Genomic DNA, 16,790 nt, shown 5'->3' on the forward strand with positions numbered 1-16,790 from the left:
GTATTTTAACCATATTTAGTAGAAATTGTTCCTTAAAACTAAAGTCTAATGAATACTAATAATGCTATCAAAAGACAAGTAATGACCACGTCTAAACCCCAAATGTTAAGATCTTCTGGATTAACCAGATACAAAGAATTATCTACATTGAGAAGCCTTGAGAGAGCAAGACTACAGAAGGAAATTCATCAAAAATTAGAACAATGAAGGGGAAAAGTGACGCACCAAGGGATACAAAAGTTAATATCCATCAATTACAGACACATACATGAAACCAGCTCAGGACCCTTGCCCTAGTTGTTGCTTCTTCCTGGAGCACTTTTAACCCAAATAGCTTCTCCCTCACTTCCAAAGTCAGCTTCTCAGTGAGGTCTGCTCTCACCATGCTATTTATAATCACAAGCTAGTCTGCCCTGTCCCCATCACTCCTAATTCCTCTTAATATTTTCCTTTCCATTCAACTTACCATGTAAAATACTATATATTATTCCTATTTAGTGTATAGTAATCTTCCTCTCCTTAATAGTAAAAAGTAAGCCCCACAAATAAAATGTAAGCCCACAAGGGCAGAGATCTTTTGTGTATTTTGTTCACTGATGTATCTTTAGGAGCTGGAAGAGTGCTTAGAACCTAGAAGTCACTCAGGAAATATCTCTTGAATAATGGCTCAATGAATATACAATTATGCATACAATAGATTCAAAGTAATATGCTTTTGTGTTCCCATTGGATATCAGGCTATAATAAACCTGATTTTAATTAGCCAGAAGGTCATATGAATAAATGTACACATAGGGATACAAATCATGTCACATTTCCCCTTTAATGTCTCAACAGTAACACATATTTACCTGCATCTTCCAATAGAGCACAGAGCAATGGGATCACCCACCACAGCAACCAGGGATTGTGCTCTTGTGATGGCAGTATTGAGAAGCTTGTAGTTAGATAAAAAACCATAATCTAAGTCCTCTGTGGAATCTTCCAGAAGTTGCTCTTTCTTTTTAATTGGTGTCTGTTTATGTTTACAAGTATGTCTTGTACGTACTGTGCTAAGAAACAAAACTCTGAATTGCTTTCCTACAAAGAAAATTTTTAAGAAAAGACTTAAGATTGTCATTCTGAACCACGGATAAAATAAAAGCATTGCATTTTTAAAAATGTAATTGCTAAATAACAAACATTGGCAAAGATGTGGAGAAACTGAAACCCTTATGCACTGCTGGTGAGAATGTCCAATGGTACAGCTGCTGTGGAAAACAGTGTGGCAGTTCTTCAAGAAATTAAGCAGAGAACTACCATATGATCCAGCAATTCCATGCTTACATACATACTCAAAAGAACTGAAAGGAGCAACTCAAACAGATATTTGTATATCCACATTCATAGCAGCATTATTCACAATAGCCAAAAGGTGGAAGCAACACAAGTAAGTATCCCTGGACAGAGGAATGGATCAACAGAATGTGGCACATACATACAATAGATTATTCAGCCTCATAAAGGCATGAAATTCTGACACATCTTACAACATGGATGAACCTTGAAGGCATTATGCTAAGTGAAATAAACCAGTCACAAAAGGACAAATACTACACAATTCCATTTATATGAGGTAGCTAGAATAGTCAAATTCACAGAGAAAGAATGTAGAAGGGTGACTGCCAGGAGGTAAGGAGGAATGGGGGGGCATTTAATGCATACAGAATTTCAGTTTGGAAAGCTCAAAAAAGTTCTAGAGATGAATGGTGACGACTGTTACACAATAACGTAAATGAACTTAATGCCACAGAACTTATGTGCATAAAAATGGTTAAAATGGTCAACTTTACACCATACATATTTTACCACCATAAAAAAAATTTTTTTAATGATACTGTTGGAACCAACCTTAAAAACTATCTAGTCCCAGGTTCCACCCAATACAAGGACCCTTTGTTGAAAGAGTCATCTAGTCTCTGGCCAACGGGGGCAGGCACAGTTGATTTCATAAAGAAGTCTACAGAAAGTCTAGGTGTATATCATTTTTTATGTGCTTCATATAGTAGCATATCTATTCCCTCACCCTATGACAAGTCTCAATACAATGTTGATGTCAATCCTTAGTCTTCTCCTCGCCAGGCCAAACAATCCTAGTTTTCTCATGGCAGTTTCTTGACCATTCACTACCTTAAGTCTTCTCTGGGTGCTTTCTAATTTACTCCTAATGTTCTTTCTAAAATGCTCACCTAAATTCTGTATAATCTGGACAACACATCGTACAGTAGAACTATGTTTTTCCCATGCTCTTACTCTTACTGCTGGATATTACCATAACACCTAACATTGTATTAGGCTTCACTTAGAGTTCACATCATAATGTTGCTTCATATATTTAAAAGCACAAACTTTATAGCAATTAATTAAATGAAGATAATTTAAAGGAGTTGCTGTTAACTATAAATTTAGAAAAGTCTATACATAAAAATCTTTATGAAGAAATTCATACTCAGATACAGTATAACCGCAAAATGTGTTATATACTATTGTGATTGTAATTCACAGCATACACATACTATGTGGCACTGACACAATTTATGGTCATAGAAAAGGTATATTTGTTAATACTTATTTTATTTGGATATAAAAATTTAATAAACATGTAAATGAGTGCAACCTTTAATTGCCAAACCTGGCATTAAAGAACTTGATATGAAAAGAACACAAGTTCAGAAAAGAGATCTTAAGCATTAAAAATCCAGTGTGAACACACTTTAGATTTAAGCATTTGAATGACTTAATTCATTTCAATTGATACTTACCTTGAACGTTTAGCACCCTTTCTACATTAACATCAGATAATCTCTTTTTTCGAAGTTCAGCACGTATTCTAAACACTTGATCAGCATATGGAGTCACCACACCAATACTGCCATCATCTAACTTCCCCCACGCTACTGGCCACTTCCTTCTTAACTCTTCTACACGTTCCACCACTTCAAACACCTTTAAACAAACATACACATACATATTAAAGTCATCACCAATGTTTGGAGAAAATATCGTAACTGAAACACATTTATAAAGGATCCCATTTTAGCAGACATCATTTAAAAAAAAAAAAAAAAAAACTACCTCTAAATGGGAGTAATGCTTTGCTGATGTGAACAGAATGAGAATATAAATTTTCCATTTACATTTTAAACAGTAAAATTCTCCAATAATACAACCAGTGAAAACATGAAAATCAGGGGCAATGCTACTGGCCCCCAAGTTCCTGTGTAGGGAGGAACAAGATCAAGTTCCTGCATGGGGAAAAAGACAGGCCATGATTCTAGGGGAGGTAAGTTCTCACAGTCCCAGAAATTCTCAGTCCACTCTCTCCAGATCAGGCCAATGAAACTAACCAACTAGAAGCTTCCTGTCATCAGGGACACCACTAATTCCCAGCAGTACAAGGCCTAACATTGTCCCCTTCCTCACTGATATAATTAAGCTGACCAGCCAACAGCCACCAACTGACAACAAACCACAGTTGGGACTAGGCCACATGTGGATCACAGAGACAGACTTTCAGAATTCACTACCTGCTAGTGGTACAAGTCCAGCCAAGCCATGTCATTAACCTTGCAATAAAGCAACACCACAGTTTATGCAACTAAATTTTTCAGACCCCAATTATTGGATTATGATAAGGTTTTTAGGATAGTTTGTTCTATTTTAATTCAATGAATTGATCAAACAGTTTCAATGTCTGGCACAGCGGAGAAGGTACAAAAACTAATAAAACATGTTCCTTGCCTGCTACTTACTGAGAAGAGCTTATAGTTTATTTAGAAAAGAGAGTTATAATAAAAAAATACATATAAGGCAAGCACAAGAGAGGGTCAGTCAAGAGTCTAGGGGCATACAGAGGAAGGAGATATGCTTTTAAATGTCTTTAAGTACATCGTTTCTTTATTATTTACTAACAGTATCTATTTGAATTTATAATATTAAATATATTTAATAAAAACTGACCATTTTCATCTTTTGAAAAACGTGAGGTTATTGACTGTGAAGCAGTTCCCATGTCCAGATACAAATTCAATGAACTACAGAGGTAAGGACTACAGTCATCCTACTGTTGTTATGATACAGCAGCACATGCATCAAATACACAGACCACCCAGGGAATGTGAAGAGCAAACTAAAGACATGGCGTTCTCACTATCAGGAAACAGAGTAGACATACTGAGTCTACTGAAATAAGGAATAGGAAAAAATTATCTTCACCCATGTGGTTAGATGTGGGGATAGACATCTAACACCTCTGCTGCACCCTCCCACCCCATAAACAGAGTTCCCACCACTAAGCAATACACAACCATTTCTGCACTTTATCCTACTGTCGTGTAGTCAAAAAACAGACTTAGAATGATGGTATGAGTCATTGTGGGAAACCTCTTCCCCAGACAGACATCTTTTAAGTTGGTCAAAATTAGCAAAGACAATCAAAGTCTCTAAAGACAGAGGAAAGAGGTTACAAGAAAATTGAGAAGCATCTGCCTATTCAACAAAACCTACAAAACTCACTGAGAACAGTGGAAGGTTGAGGCCTACAAGCTACGGACTGCCTCTATTCCCCCACAGCTCTGTCTTACAGAACTGTTTCAACAGCCAAGGGCCAATTTCCATCTTCCTAGCTCCCTCCTATTGCAGGTGCTTTTGGCACCTGGTAAACATTGGCAGATTTCGTTTTTCACAGCTTTGTGCTGCAGAAGGCCTATGATAAGCAGTTGGCAGTAGTCAGGTGGTACCTGTTCCCCAACCACCATCTCCTGCTACATAGGGAGTGAGACAGTGGGTAGCAGTGCAGTCCCTCTTTCCCACATAGCTCTGTATTGCAGGAGAGCTGTTCCAAAGGCCTTGGCAGTCCACTGACAGTCTCCATTTTCTCTAGCTTCCTAGGACAGAAGACCTACGCTTCGTAGACTCAGCAGCCATTGAACATCAGCAGATCCCAACCTCCCCTGGTCTGCACTACAGAAGACCCACATTGGGTAGTGGCACCAGCTGGATGGAAGCACCTGGATGGCAGCATGGATTACACACAAACACACAGCATACACAGAGCTCCTGCTCCATAGGATGGATGCAGGTTGGGAAAAGCAGTGAGGAGCAAGTTCCATGTATTCCCCCAACAACTGCTCCCTAAGTTCTACCCAGGAGACAGTGAGAGGAAGGCTTACAAACTGGCAACATTCTGCCTCTGCCAAGAGACCCATGGCAGCTGGATTACACCGTGGAGCAATTTATGCCCTAGGAAGTAGAAAAGTAAAAACACTGAAATGAAAAATTTATTGCCAGGAGTCAATTGTAGATCTGAAATAACAGAAGCATGAATCAGCAAACATGAAGACACATAGTGGTTACGCAATCTGAAGAACAGAGAGAAAAAGTAATGCAGAAAAAAGAACACAGCCTCAAAGAAGTGTGGACCACCAATTAAGCTCACCAACATGCATCTGATGGGAGAACAGAAGGAGAGCAAAGATGGAAAGGAGCAGAAAAAAGGTTCAAAGAAATAATGGCTAAAAATTTTCCATATTTGATGGAAAACACTGAGCTATACATCCAAGCTCAAATGAACTTTGAGTAAGATAAATGCAAGGAGACCCACACAACAGACAACCATATTAAAAACTAAAGTCAAAGACAAAAATAAAACCTTGAAAACAGCAAGAGAAAAACAACTCATCACTTACAAAGAAATTCCAGTAAGACTAACAGATTTCTCACCAGAAACAATAGAGGCCAGAAAGCAGTGAGAAAACATATTTCAATGTGCTAAAAGAAAAAATTCAACCAATTCGACTAATAACCTTATATTCTACTTTTCAAAAATGAGGGCAAAATAGAGACATGCCCAGATGAAACATAACCTAAGAGAATTCCTTACTTGCAGACTCCCCTTACAAGAAACACTGAAGGAAGTTCTTCAGGCTGAAAGCAAGTGATACCAGACAATAATTCAAATCCACACAAACAAAGGATCTTAGTTAAGGTGATTATGTGGGTAATGATAGAAGACAGTATAATAACATATTTCTTCTCCTTTCTCCTCTTAACTCATTTAAAAAGCAATTGCATAAGCCCATATGTACATAATTGTATTGTTAGGCTATAACATATAACAATGTAATATGTTTGACAATAACAGCACAAAGGAGGTAGGTAAAAAATGATACCAGATGGTAACTCAAATCCACAAAGAGAAGTGAAGGTTAATATAGTAAACTCCATAAACATGTACTGACTTGTCACCCTTCTCTCAGAATTTTTTAAAAACATAAAATTATATAAATTAATAATTATAAAAATATAGTTTGTTATATATAGGTATATTATATATACTGTAATAGCACAGAAAGGAAGGAGGAATAGAGCTATGTAGGAGTAATTTCTATAGCTCTTTGGAAACAAGTTAGTGAAAATTTGAAGTAGATTCTGATAAAGTAAGATGTATATTTTAAGCCCTAAAGAAACCACTAAGAAAATAACTCAAAAAATATAATTAAAAAATAATTAAAAGAAATGGCCGGGCATGGTGGCTCATGCCTATAACCCCAGCACCTTGGGAGGTCGAGGTGGGTGGGTCACTTGAAGTAGGAATTTGAGACCAGCCTGGCCAACATGGTAAAACCCTGCCTCTATGAAAAATACAAAAATTAGCCAGGCATGGTGGCAGGCACTTGCAATTCCAGCTACTCGGGAGGCTGAGGCACAATAATCACTTGAACCTGGGAGGCGAAGGTTGCAGTGAGCCAAGAACATACCATTGCACTCCAGCCTGAGCAACAGAGTGAGACTTTATCTCACAAAAAAAAAAAAAAAGAAAAATAATAATTAAAGGAATTAAAATGTGACACTAGAAAATATGCATTTAATACAAAAGAAGGCAATAAAGGAGACACAGGAGATCAAAAACTACATGAGACATAGAGGAAAAAAGGGCTGAGGTAAATCCAACCATATCAATAACATTAAATGTGAATGGATTAAAAATCCCCATCAAAATGCAAAGATGGCTGCAATTCCAGAACTTTGGGAGGGTGAGGGAGGTGGATAGCTTAAGCCCAGGAGTTCAAGACCAGCCAGGGCGACACAACAAATCCCATCTCTACAAAAAATACAAAAATTAGCTGGGCATAGTGACATGCATCTGTAGTCCCAGCTACTTAGGAGGCTGAGGTGGGAAGATTACCTGAGCCCAGGGAGGTCAAGGCTGCAGTGAGCCATAATCGTGTCACTCACTGCATTCCAGCCTAGGTGACAGAGCAAGACCCTGTCTCAAAAACAAAAGAAAACAAAACAAAACAAACGAACAAAAAGGCAGAGATTTTCAGACTTTTTTAAAAAAATCAAGATCTAACAATATGCTGTCTATAGAACATGCACTTCAGATTCAAACATGTAAATAAGATGAAAGTAAAATAAAAAAAGATATACTGTGCAAACAGCAACTATAAACAAGCTGAAATTGTTATACTAATGTCAGACAAATCAACTTTAAAACAAAAAACTGTACTAAGATAAAGAGGGATTATTTACTTATTTTATTTTATTTTTTTGAGACAGGGTCTAGCTGTTACCCAGGCGGCAACGCAGTGGTGCAATCACAGCTCACTGCAACCTCCACCTCCCAAGCTCAAGCCATCCTCCCACCTCAGACTCCTGAGTAGCTGGTACTACAGGCACCTGCCACCATGCCCACCTAATTTTTTCATAGAGACAGGGTTTCACCATGTTGCCTGATCTTGAACTCCTGGGCTCAAGCAATATATCCACCTCGGTCTCCTAATATGCTGGGATTACAGGTATGAGTCACACCAAGGAGGAACACTTAAAAATGATAAAAAGGTCAACCTATTAGGGAGATGTAACAATTATAAATATAGATAATTAACTGCAGATTCTCAAGACATATGAGGCAAAAACCATGTTCTCCTCTATGCCTCAGGTGCCACCAAGCCCAATGGATTCATTTTGTATATCTGTACAACTCTGTCTACCTCCCAGACCATACCATCTTATGGTTATTATCCATAGCTCCTCCCTTCCAACTGAATTTTTCAAGGTAAAGAACTAAACCTTGGCCCAGTATGGTTGCTCACACCTCTTTCCCAGCATTTTAGGAAGCTGAGGTGAGAGGATCGCTTGATCCCAGGAGTTCAAGACTAGCTTGGGCAACATAGTAAGTAAGACCTCATCTTTACAAAATATATATATTTTAAAAAATTAACTAGGCGTGGTGGTGCGTACCCATAGTCCCAGCTATTTGGGAGGCTGAAGCTAATGAAGCTAAAGGATCACCTGAGCCCAGGAGATCAAGGCTGCAGTGATCACACTACTGCACTCTGGCCTGGGTGACAAAGAGAGACTCTGAGTCAACAAAAAAAAAAAGAAAGAAAGAAAAAACATATCTCTGGTGCTTAGTATTTAAATTGTACTTTTTTCTCACCTTGGCATTAAATTGAAACCATTTCATTACTGTGGGATATAAGTTCAGAATCAAGAAAAAAAAGAATGATCTTTCTCAGTCTCCTTCTACAATTTTAAGCACGTGAAGGAAGACACAATTTCAAATGATGTACAAAGCACGAGATATGTAAAATAAAAAGCATGTTGCCTAAACAAAGGAGAACTATGCACAGCACAAATGCTATGAGTATTCCTTCAACTTGAGGTTCTTGAACTTTACTTTTAATTCCAACCTTTTTTTTTCAGTTCATTTTTATTTTAACTCTATGTAAGACTATCTTATTTTCCTAATAGTGGAATGTAAACTATTTTCAAATGCTCTCCTAAGTATTATACTCTTTATAAAAGATATCATTTTTCCCCTATGATGTAACTGATGCCACTTCCTCTGCTTGTTCTATAACACAAAATAGATTTGAGTTTCACTTTTAAATTACATACCATCAAGAAAAGACCAGAGCTTCTAAAATCATCTTACTGTCCAAATAAACCTATATTAGTATCCAAATATGCCTATACTGGTATTTGAAAATTCAAAACACCTACACTGGTATTCAGCTGAGGTGAACAGGGTCAGTTTTTGCCCCTTGCAGAAAGAGTCCTGGAGCAATATGTCTCAAAATTTTTGACTATAGTAACTCATGGGGCTGAAGCCACTCTCTGAACAAACTATGCTCTGGTGAAAGTCAAGGTGGTTTGAAATGTCTCTAAAGTTACATGCTTAATATTTAAAGGTCACATGAGTAAAACTGACAGTCCATGGAACAGCACCTTATTTATCCTATAGCTTACGGGTTTCCTGGGAAACACACCAGGTCACTGTGAATGAACAAGTAACCCAGGCTGAGAAACCGAGCCTCTCAGTTGTAGTAGGCAAACATCAATCCTGCCTCAGGATCAAGGATCAAGGCTCAGCTCTGATGCCTGATGTCACCGCAGGGCCACCAAGGCTTCTGGATTTCAGGCCCTGCTTGCCGCTTCCTGTCATCCCTCCCACCCATAATCACGGCTAATTTCTAGGTCAGTGGTTTCCAACTTGAGTGCAAAAACAATAAAGGAGACCCCTAAAGTTATTTTCAATATTTCAAATATTTAAAGAAAAGTTTACCTTTTCCTAAAATTAAACGGCACAGACTAACCAAAATGTCAAGTTTCTTTGTTTTTGGCTAGGATTTTATCAAGTGAGTACTGATGATTTTTTTGTACTGACTTCTAACTACAGGCCCGTGAGCAATGTCTTAACGGAAAAATGAATTCCTACTACATAATAAAAGCCATTTCTTTGTAAATAATATGGGTAAAGCATGGAATTCAAGGGCAGTGGAGACTGGAGATCAAGAGCCATGCTCCCAACGATCTGCCATCCTTTGGGTTTCCTGAAGTCCAGAACCCCACTCCCTCCTGACGGACAGAACCTTAACTCCAGGGTTTCTGGTTTGTTAGCCCCTGAAGACGTTGCCATTTTTTTGGTCTGCTGCCTGATCTGACCCTTCAAATACTCACACTCTCTCTGAACCTAAAAAGTCAGAAATTATAAGAGAATTATGTAAGTTGGAGCACATCATGGAATTGCAACATTGCTGTCTGGGTCCATGTGATCTCTTTGAAGCACAGGATTCTGCAATTCAAGTTTTATTCATTTAAAATGATACCTCATTTGCATATGCACTATAAAACTTACTCAGAGTCTATTTTAGATACCTAACAATAATGATCTAATTGAGAACAATGTTGGTTTTTCTTTTGAATGAAATTATGTATTTTGTGTCTTACCATAAGACAAAATGTAAATCAAAGTTTTTGTTTCCCACAGGAGATTCATCTGAACAAATCAATGTTATACAAGAAAGAATAAACTTTACATACTATTAACATGTAAATGAAATCAATATGCAATACAATGTCAACCCAAAACTTTAAATAAATGCTTAACAAAACCAGACGATGTGACTGAGAAAATGTTAACAATTTGCAAAAAAGAATTAAGGTACCTCTGCATTATTATAAAAAGCTGTGCTATTTTTTTCTTGTACATCTTCTCCTCGTGCTGTAAAGAAAGTTAGTGGATAGAAATCTTTGTGTGCTGGCTGCTTCCCACTGGCCATCAGTTTGCCCTCATAGAAAAGCTCAGAGGTGTAACTGCAGTAAAAGACAAAAAGAAAAAAGGGGGAAAATCTACATCAAAACTAATTTCACCCATAAGAAAAAAAAAGTCAATTCTAATAATATTGCCTTATGTCCACGATTAATTTTACTCCAATCATCTAATACTTATGATGCCAAAATTTTCTCCAAAAATAACAAGAGTAGGGTCCTGGCGTAACATTGTTAAATGGAATGATTTTGGTAAGCTACGAAGCCAAAACAGGAAGAAATGATGACAGTTCAACACAAGATGAGACTTTATGAAGAAATTTGCTAGCCAGTATATTTCCTTGGTTACTATATATTTTTATTTAAATGAGTCACATACAATCATGTACCACATAATGACGATTTAGTCAACAACAGACAGTATATATGATGATGGTCCCATAAGATTATAATACTGTATTTTTACCATACTTTTTCCATGTTTAGATATACAAATACCATTGTTTTATAATTACCTACAGTATTCAGTACAGTAGCATGCTTTGTACAGGTTTGTAACCTAGGAGCCAACAGGCTATATACACCATATAACCTGTATGTGTAGTAGGCTATGCCATTTAGGTTAGCGTAAGTTCACTCTGTGACATTCACACAACAACAAAATCGCCTAATGACACATTTCTCAAAATGTGACCCATGATTGTACTAATACATGCGAACACACAGATATACAGATGCTGAAACAATGTACACAATTGAAAGACGATCAAGCTGTAAAATGAATCCACTTTACTGATGAAGACACCATCTAGTACTTGACTCATCAGTGACTGCAGCAAATGACTGAAGACAATAAAAGAATCACATTTTGAGAGATACAATTATATCTATCCAATTGCATTCAGGGAAACCTAAAAACGGTTTTCACATGGTTGACATAATCAATATTATTAAATTATACTACATTTTTTTACAGTGCTAAGTTTCTGGTCAGGGTAATGACTGGAAAGGAGCACAAAGGGGCGTTCGGAGCGCTGGTCATGTTCTGCTTCCTGATCTGGATGAGGGTTACATGCTGCATGCAGGTGGTGACAACCCACTGAGTTGTTGAGATATATACCTTTGTATCTCTTTATATTTATGCACACTATAGCTAACAGAAATATTTTAAAACTTACTAAGTTTCATGGTTTTTCTCCCTCCCTTTCTTTCCTTTCTTCCTTTCTTTTAAAGCAGATTCCTTGTACAACATAGCCAAAGACATAAGCAAACCATCATGCTATTTGTCAATGTATTTATTATAGCATGTAACTTTTCATACAGATTATATATTTAGTCACAGAAAAACATATGTATAGCTAACATAATCTAAAGTTTTGGTTTCCAGAATTACCCTTGTGGTGTTATTTTATTTATATGTGTGTGTGTTGTGTGTGTGTGTGTGTGTGTGTATATATATATATATATATTTTTTTTTTTTTTTTTTTTTTTCATCCACAGTTCCTGGCTCATAACTACCATAGCTCTTGTTACAGTCTTTTGTTATAATTTGGGTATGTCAGGCCCAGAATCTCTCTGACTTTCTCCTGGCTTCCTTTCATCGGCCCCAAAGCAGGACTCTAATCTTCCCCTGTCTTTTTATTCTTATTTTTGTTTCTGAGACAGGGTCTTGCTCTGTCACCCAGGCTGGAGTGCAACGGTGTAATCATGGCTCACTGAAGCCTCAACCTCTTGGGTTCAAGAAGCCCTCCCACCACAGCCTCTCAAGTAGCTGGGACCACAGTTGCGTGCCACCACGCCCAGCTAATTTTTTTTTTTTTTTTTTGGTAGAAGGGGTCTCCCTGTGTTGCTCAGGCTGGACTTGAACTCCTGAACTTAAGCAAACCTCCTGCCTCGTCCTTCCAAAGTGTGGGTCTTAAGACCCTCCACAGAGAGGGTTCCGCCCTATACTCTGAGGGAAGAAATGCTGACATCACAAATGCTTCCATAAAAACCCAAAGAACTGGGTTCGAAAGCCTCTAGAAAGCTGAACATGTGGAGGTTCTGGATGGTGGGGTGCCCAGGGAGGGCATGCCAGCTCTCCACACTTTCTCGCATACCATGCCCTAGGCACTCTTCATTTATATCCTCTGTAATATCCTTGATAAGAAACCAGCAAATGTAAATAACACTTCCATGTGTTCTGTGAGCCACTCCAGCAAATTAAGTGAACCCAAAGACCCAAAGAGAGGGTGGCAGGACCCTCAACTTGAAGCCGATCAGTTAGAAGTTCCCAAGGCCCAGGCTTGTGACTGCTGGAGGGCTGGCAGGCGGGCAGTCTTCTAAGCCCTCAACCTGTGGGATCGGACATTATTTCTGGATAGATGGTATCAGAATTGAATTGGAGGACACCTAGCTGGTGTCCCCTGCAGAACTGGTTGCTTATTTGTTGGTGGGAGGGAATTCCCTACATTCGATCATACAAGTCTGTGTTAATTGTTGTGAGAAAGCAGAGGAAGAACATGATTTGAGTTTTTCCCAAAATAGCCCCACTCTGTGAAAAATTACAACTCTGACTTCTGAAGTTTTCTCTTAAAGACATAAAATTAAACATAATTTGCAAGACTAGGAACACTATGTAAGTCTGTTGGGAATCATCTGTCCCTAGTAACAGTTCTGTTTTGAGATCCTTCCCACCACCAGACCACAGAAAGTATGACACGGAGGGGGCAGTTCACACCTACTTGATGATAGCTTCATGGGAGCGGTAGTTCTCACACAGGAGAATCCTACATGGGAACTCAGCAGGGTAATGCTCATAGAGTCGGTCAAGTAATGAAACGTGAAGGTTTCTCTCCCTGGCAAACTCGCTGTAAACAAAAGGACTGAGCTGTAACAGACAAACATACAGAGAAAGTTTAACTGAATATACAAATAGTAATTTTTAACCTACTTATAAAAAAATCCACCAAGCTAAAACTTCTTATATACCAAACCTCAACATGCTAAATGCTGGGACAAGCGCAATCAGTAATATTTTCTCTGAACCATTACCTCTACTAAGAACTTGGCTAAAATGTCTAATTTCTCATTGCAGTTTACCAACACTAACCTAGAGTTTCTTTCTACACCTGACAAAGGGCTCCCCAGCATAATAATGAGTAGCTACTACTTGAGTGATTCTAGACATGCAACCCACTGCATCACTGAGGGAGTCAAACAGTTATTTCACTAAAATTGATTAATTATTTTAAATGATGAGCTGGTAGGACATACAGCCTACCACTAAAAAATCATTTTTAGTAATTAACAAAACAATCCTCTTGATCGTATGAAGTATAAGGAGCCATTCATGGTTATGCCTTTTACCACTAAAGAGAAAAATTAAACTACTTTAGGCAAAGAAATGAAAACCGAATTTGCTCCTCTACATTTAACTCTCTCCTTGATGTCCTGACAGCTATATAGTAAGACGTAGGTCCAATCTTAACTGCAGCAGGAGAGAAAGAGCCTCAAACTGCGACCTTGTAAAACAGGTATCCTCATAGAAAAACTGTTATTTCTCTTTCCTACATATAGATATTCAAATATATAAAATCACACTCTTTGAGATTTTGGCTATAATTTTTAATTAAGCCCTCTATTTCCTAGTTTTCTATTACACCAAAAAAAATTACTCCTTCAGGTAAACAAATAATAAGGTCAGGAGCTGGGGAATTACAATTCCCCAGGATCCTACAGGAATGATCATTTAAATTTTACTTCACAAAAAAAAGTAAGAATCAGATATTCATACTACAAAAGAACAGAACTTAAATAAACATGAAAATTGTAACAGTGACAGACTATCCAAAGAAGAAAAAAGAGTAGCAGAATAGTAATTTTTCTTCAGAAATAACAATATTTTTCACTATTAGTACAGAATTATTTGAAGTACTAAAGTTATAATGCGTGGCATAATTTCATAGGATGTTTTAGAAATAGATTAAACATCAAAATATAATTAAAAGTTACTTTCAACACAGTGACTCAGAGGGCACTTACCTGCATGTGATCACCAGCCAAGACAATCCGAGTGTTTTGAGTTGCTAATGCTAGAGGCATAATGGTTTCACACTCCATGGCCTGGGCAGCTTCATCTAATAGAATGTGTGTAAAAAACCCTAGAAAGTACAGCATAAACACAGGATAGCATGCTAGAGCAGCAACAAAGGCAGAAGGACTATAGTTATTTTCTTTTCTGCTAAGTAAAGAGTTCAGTTTGCTAATCTAAGAGTAGTGAGTACTTTTATTTATTTATTATTATTATCATTTTTTTTTTTTTGAGACAGGGTGCCACTCTGTCTCCCAGGCTGGAGTGCAGTGCTATGATCACGGCTCACTGTAGCCTCAACCTCCTCGGGCTCAGGTGATCCTCCCACCTCAGCCTCCCAAGTAGCTGGTACTATAAGCATATGCCATGAGGCCCAGCTAATTTTTGTACTTTTTTATAGAGATGAGGTTTCACTATATTTCCCAGTCTGGCTGAACTCCTGGCCTCAAGTGCCTTGGCCCACCCCCCAGCCTCCCAAAGTTCTGGGACTACAAGGATGAGCCACCACGCCTGGCCCCAGATTGGTACTGTTTTTTTGATGATTAAGTTTTGCCATATTTGTCAGAACAACTTCCTGACATCTTACATCTGTACTTCACATAACACTAGTTTGATTTTACATAGCTCCTGTACTCAAATATAATAATCTTAATAGTATGCCATAATAAAACCTACCATAATTATCATCTCTACAGTATATAATGCAAAAGCATTTTATAACAAAAATCTGAGAAAAGTGTAAAAAAAAAAAAGAAAAACACCAACACTCTCCAAATTGGAATTCTTCATATGATCAATAATAAATACCATCTGACCAACTAGGGAACAAATGGAATAGCTGTCACTAAAACTAAACCAGGGGTTGGCAAATTTTTCTTCAGTAAAGAGCCAAGCTATATATTTTAGATTTTGTGGACCATATAATCAATCTCTGCTGCAACAACTCAACTCAGCCACTGTAACACAAAAGCATTACAGACAATAAATAGGTAAATAAATGAGCATGGTTGTGTTCCAGTCAATAAAACTTTATTTACAAAAACAGGCAGTGAGCCAGATTTGGCCCACACACTGTGTAGCTTGCCAATCCCAGTCTAAACTGAATTCATAAGCCCTAAAATTGTGAGACTGTGTCTTGAGTCAGCATACCAGGTTCAAGGTCCAACTGACAGAGGTACTGGGAAGTATTCAATGTAACAACCACCACTCGATGTTTAAGAATATCTTCTTTCTGGGGCATCTGAAAGGTGGAATGTGCACTTGAGATCAAACAGTACTGATGCACAACTGGGTGGACAGTCTTTACCCAGCGATTTCTGAAATATACCCTGGAAAAGAGGAAAACATTTCTGATTTACATTTACTAATTTCTTAATAGTATCCAGTTATTAAAATACCGACATTGTTATTTTAAGACTGTAACATATGAAAAGTAACAAATTAATCTAATAACCGTTAGCACTCTATTGAATTAGAATTTAACATACAATTGCCACTATATCCACTGTGACTCTCTACCAAAAAAATGACATAGAAGTATATGCAATTCCACAAAATAAACGCCTATTCTTAAGTGCTCACAGTAATCTTGCAACAGAATCGCATAAACATAAGATTTATAAGCATTACAGTTTTTTAAGTTCAAAACATTCCCATTCTGGAATTACCTTTTTCTAGAATGTTCTTACAAAAATACACTGACTCCTATTTTAACTATTTACGCTAACAAAAAAACAGTGAATTGCATACTTCTAACAGGAATTCAAAGGTTATTTTCATTTTATTTTAGACTATATTCTTATACCTATACTTAAATAGACCTCTGTCTGAGGTTCTGGAAATTTAAGAATAAATTTAAAATTTGAACAACTGGAAAGTCTAAGTACTTCCATTATTTGCAAAAGAAAAATATTAATAGGCCTCATGCAATAGATTATTAAAATGGTACAGAAATTACTCATCCATCCATCCACTCATCCACCCACCCATCTCTAACCTACCCAAGTAACAAAGATTCTTTAGGAATCCACTATGCTCCAGCACAGAGGCAGATCACATAGGGCTTGTGAGCAATCCTTGGGTTTACTCTGAGTTTGATGAAAAGCCATCAGAGAGTTCCAAC

The 16,790-nt window shown here is 37.5% G+C and overlaps 1 protein-coding gene across 5 annotated transcripts in view; it reads right to left on the bottom strand.

Moving 5' to 3' along the window:
- The window catches only part of HELZ (helicase with zinc finger), a 171,051-nt gene that overhangs the window by 56,636 nt on the left and 97,625 nt on the right, over nt 1-16,790 (bottom strand). For all 5 annotated transcript variants that reach the window (XM_030923001.1, XM_030923003.1, XM_030923000.1 and 2 more), the window contains 6 exons: nt 15,818-15,996; nt 14,620-14,738; nt 13,320-13,465; nt 10,494-10,641; nt 2,802-2,985; nt 852-1,080 (listed from right to left, as the gene is read on the bottom strand). In XM_030923001.1, the coding sequence (XP_030778861.1) occupies nt 852-1,080; nt 2,802-2,985; nt 10,494-10,641; nt 13,320-13,465; nt 14,620-14,738; nt 15,818-15,996 (1,005 nt within the window). The remainder of the gene's footprint in view (nt 1-851; nt 1,081-2,801; nt 2,986-10,493; nt 10,642-13,319; nt 13,466-14,619; nt 14,739-15,817; nt 15,997-16,790) is intronic.

Source organism: Rhinopithecus roxellana, chromosome 19 (genome assembly GCF_007565055.1).
Source record: "Rhinopithecus roxellana isolate Shanxi Qingling chromosome 19, ASM756505v1, whole genome shotgun sequence".
NCBI classification, from domain to species: Eukaryota; Metazoa; Chordata; class Mammalia; order Primates; family Cercopithecidae; genus Rhinopithecus; species Rhinopithecus roxellana.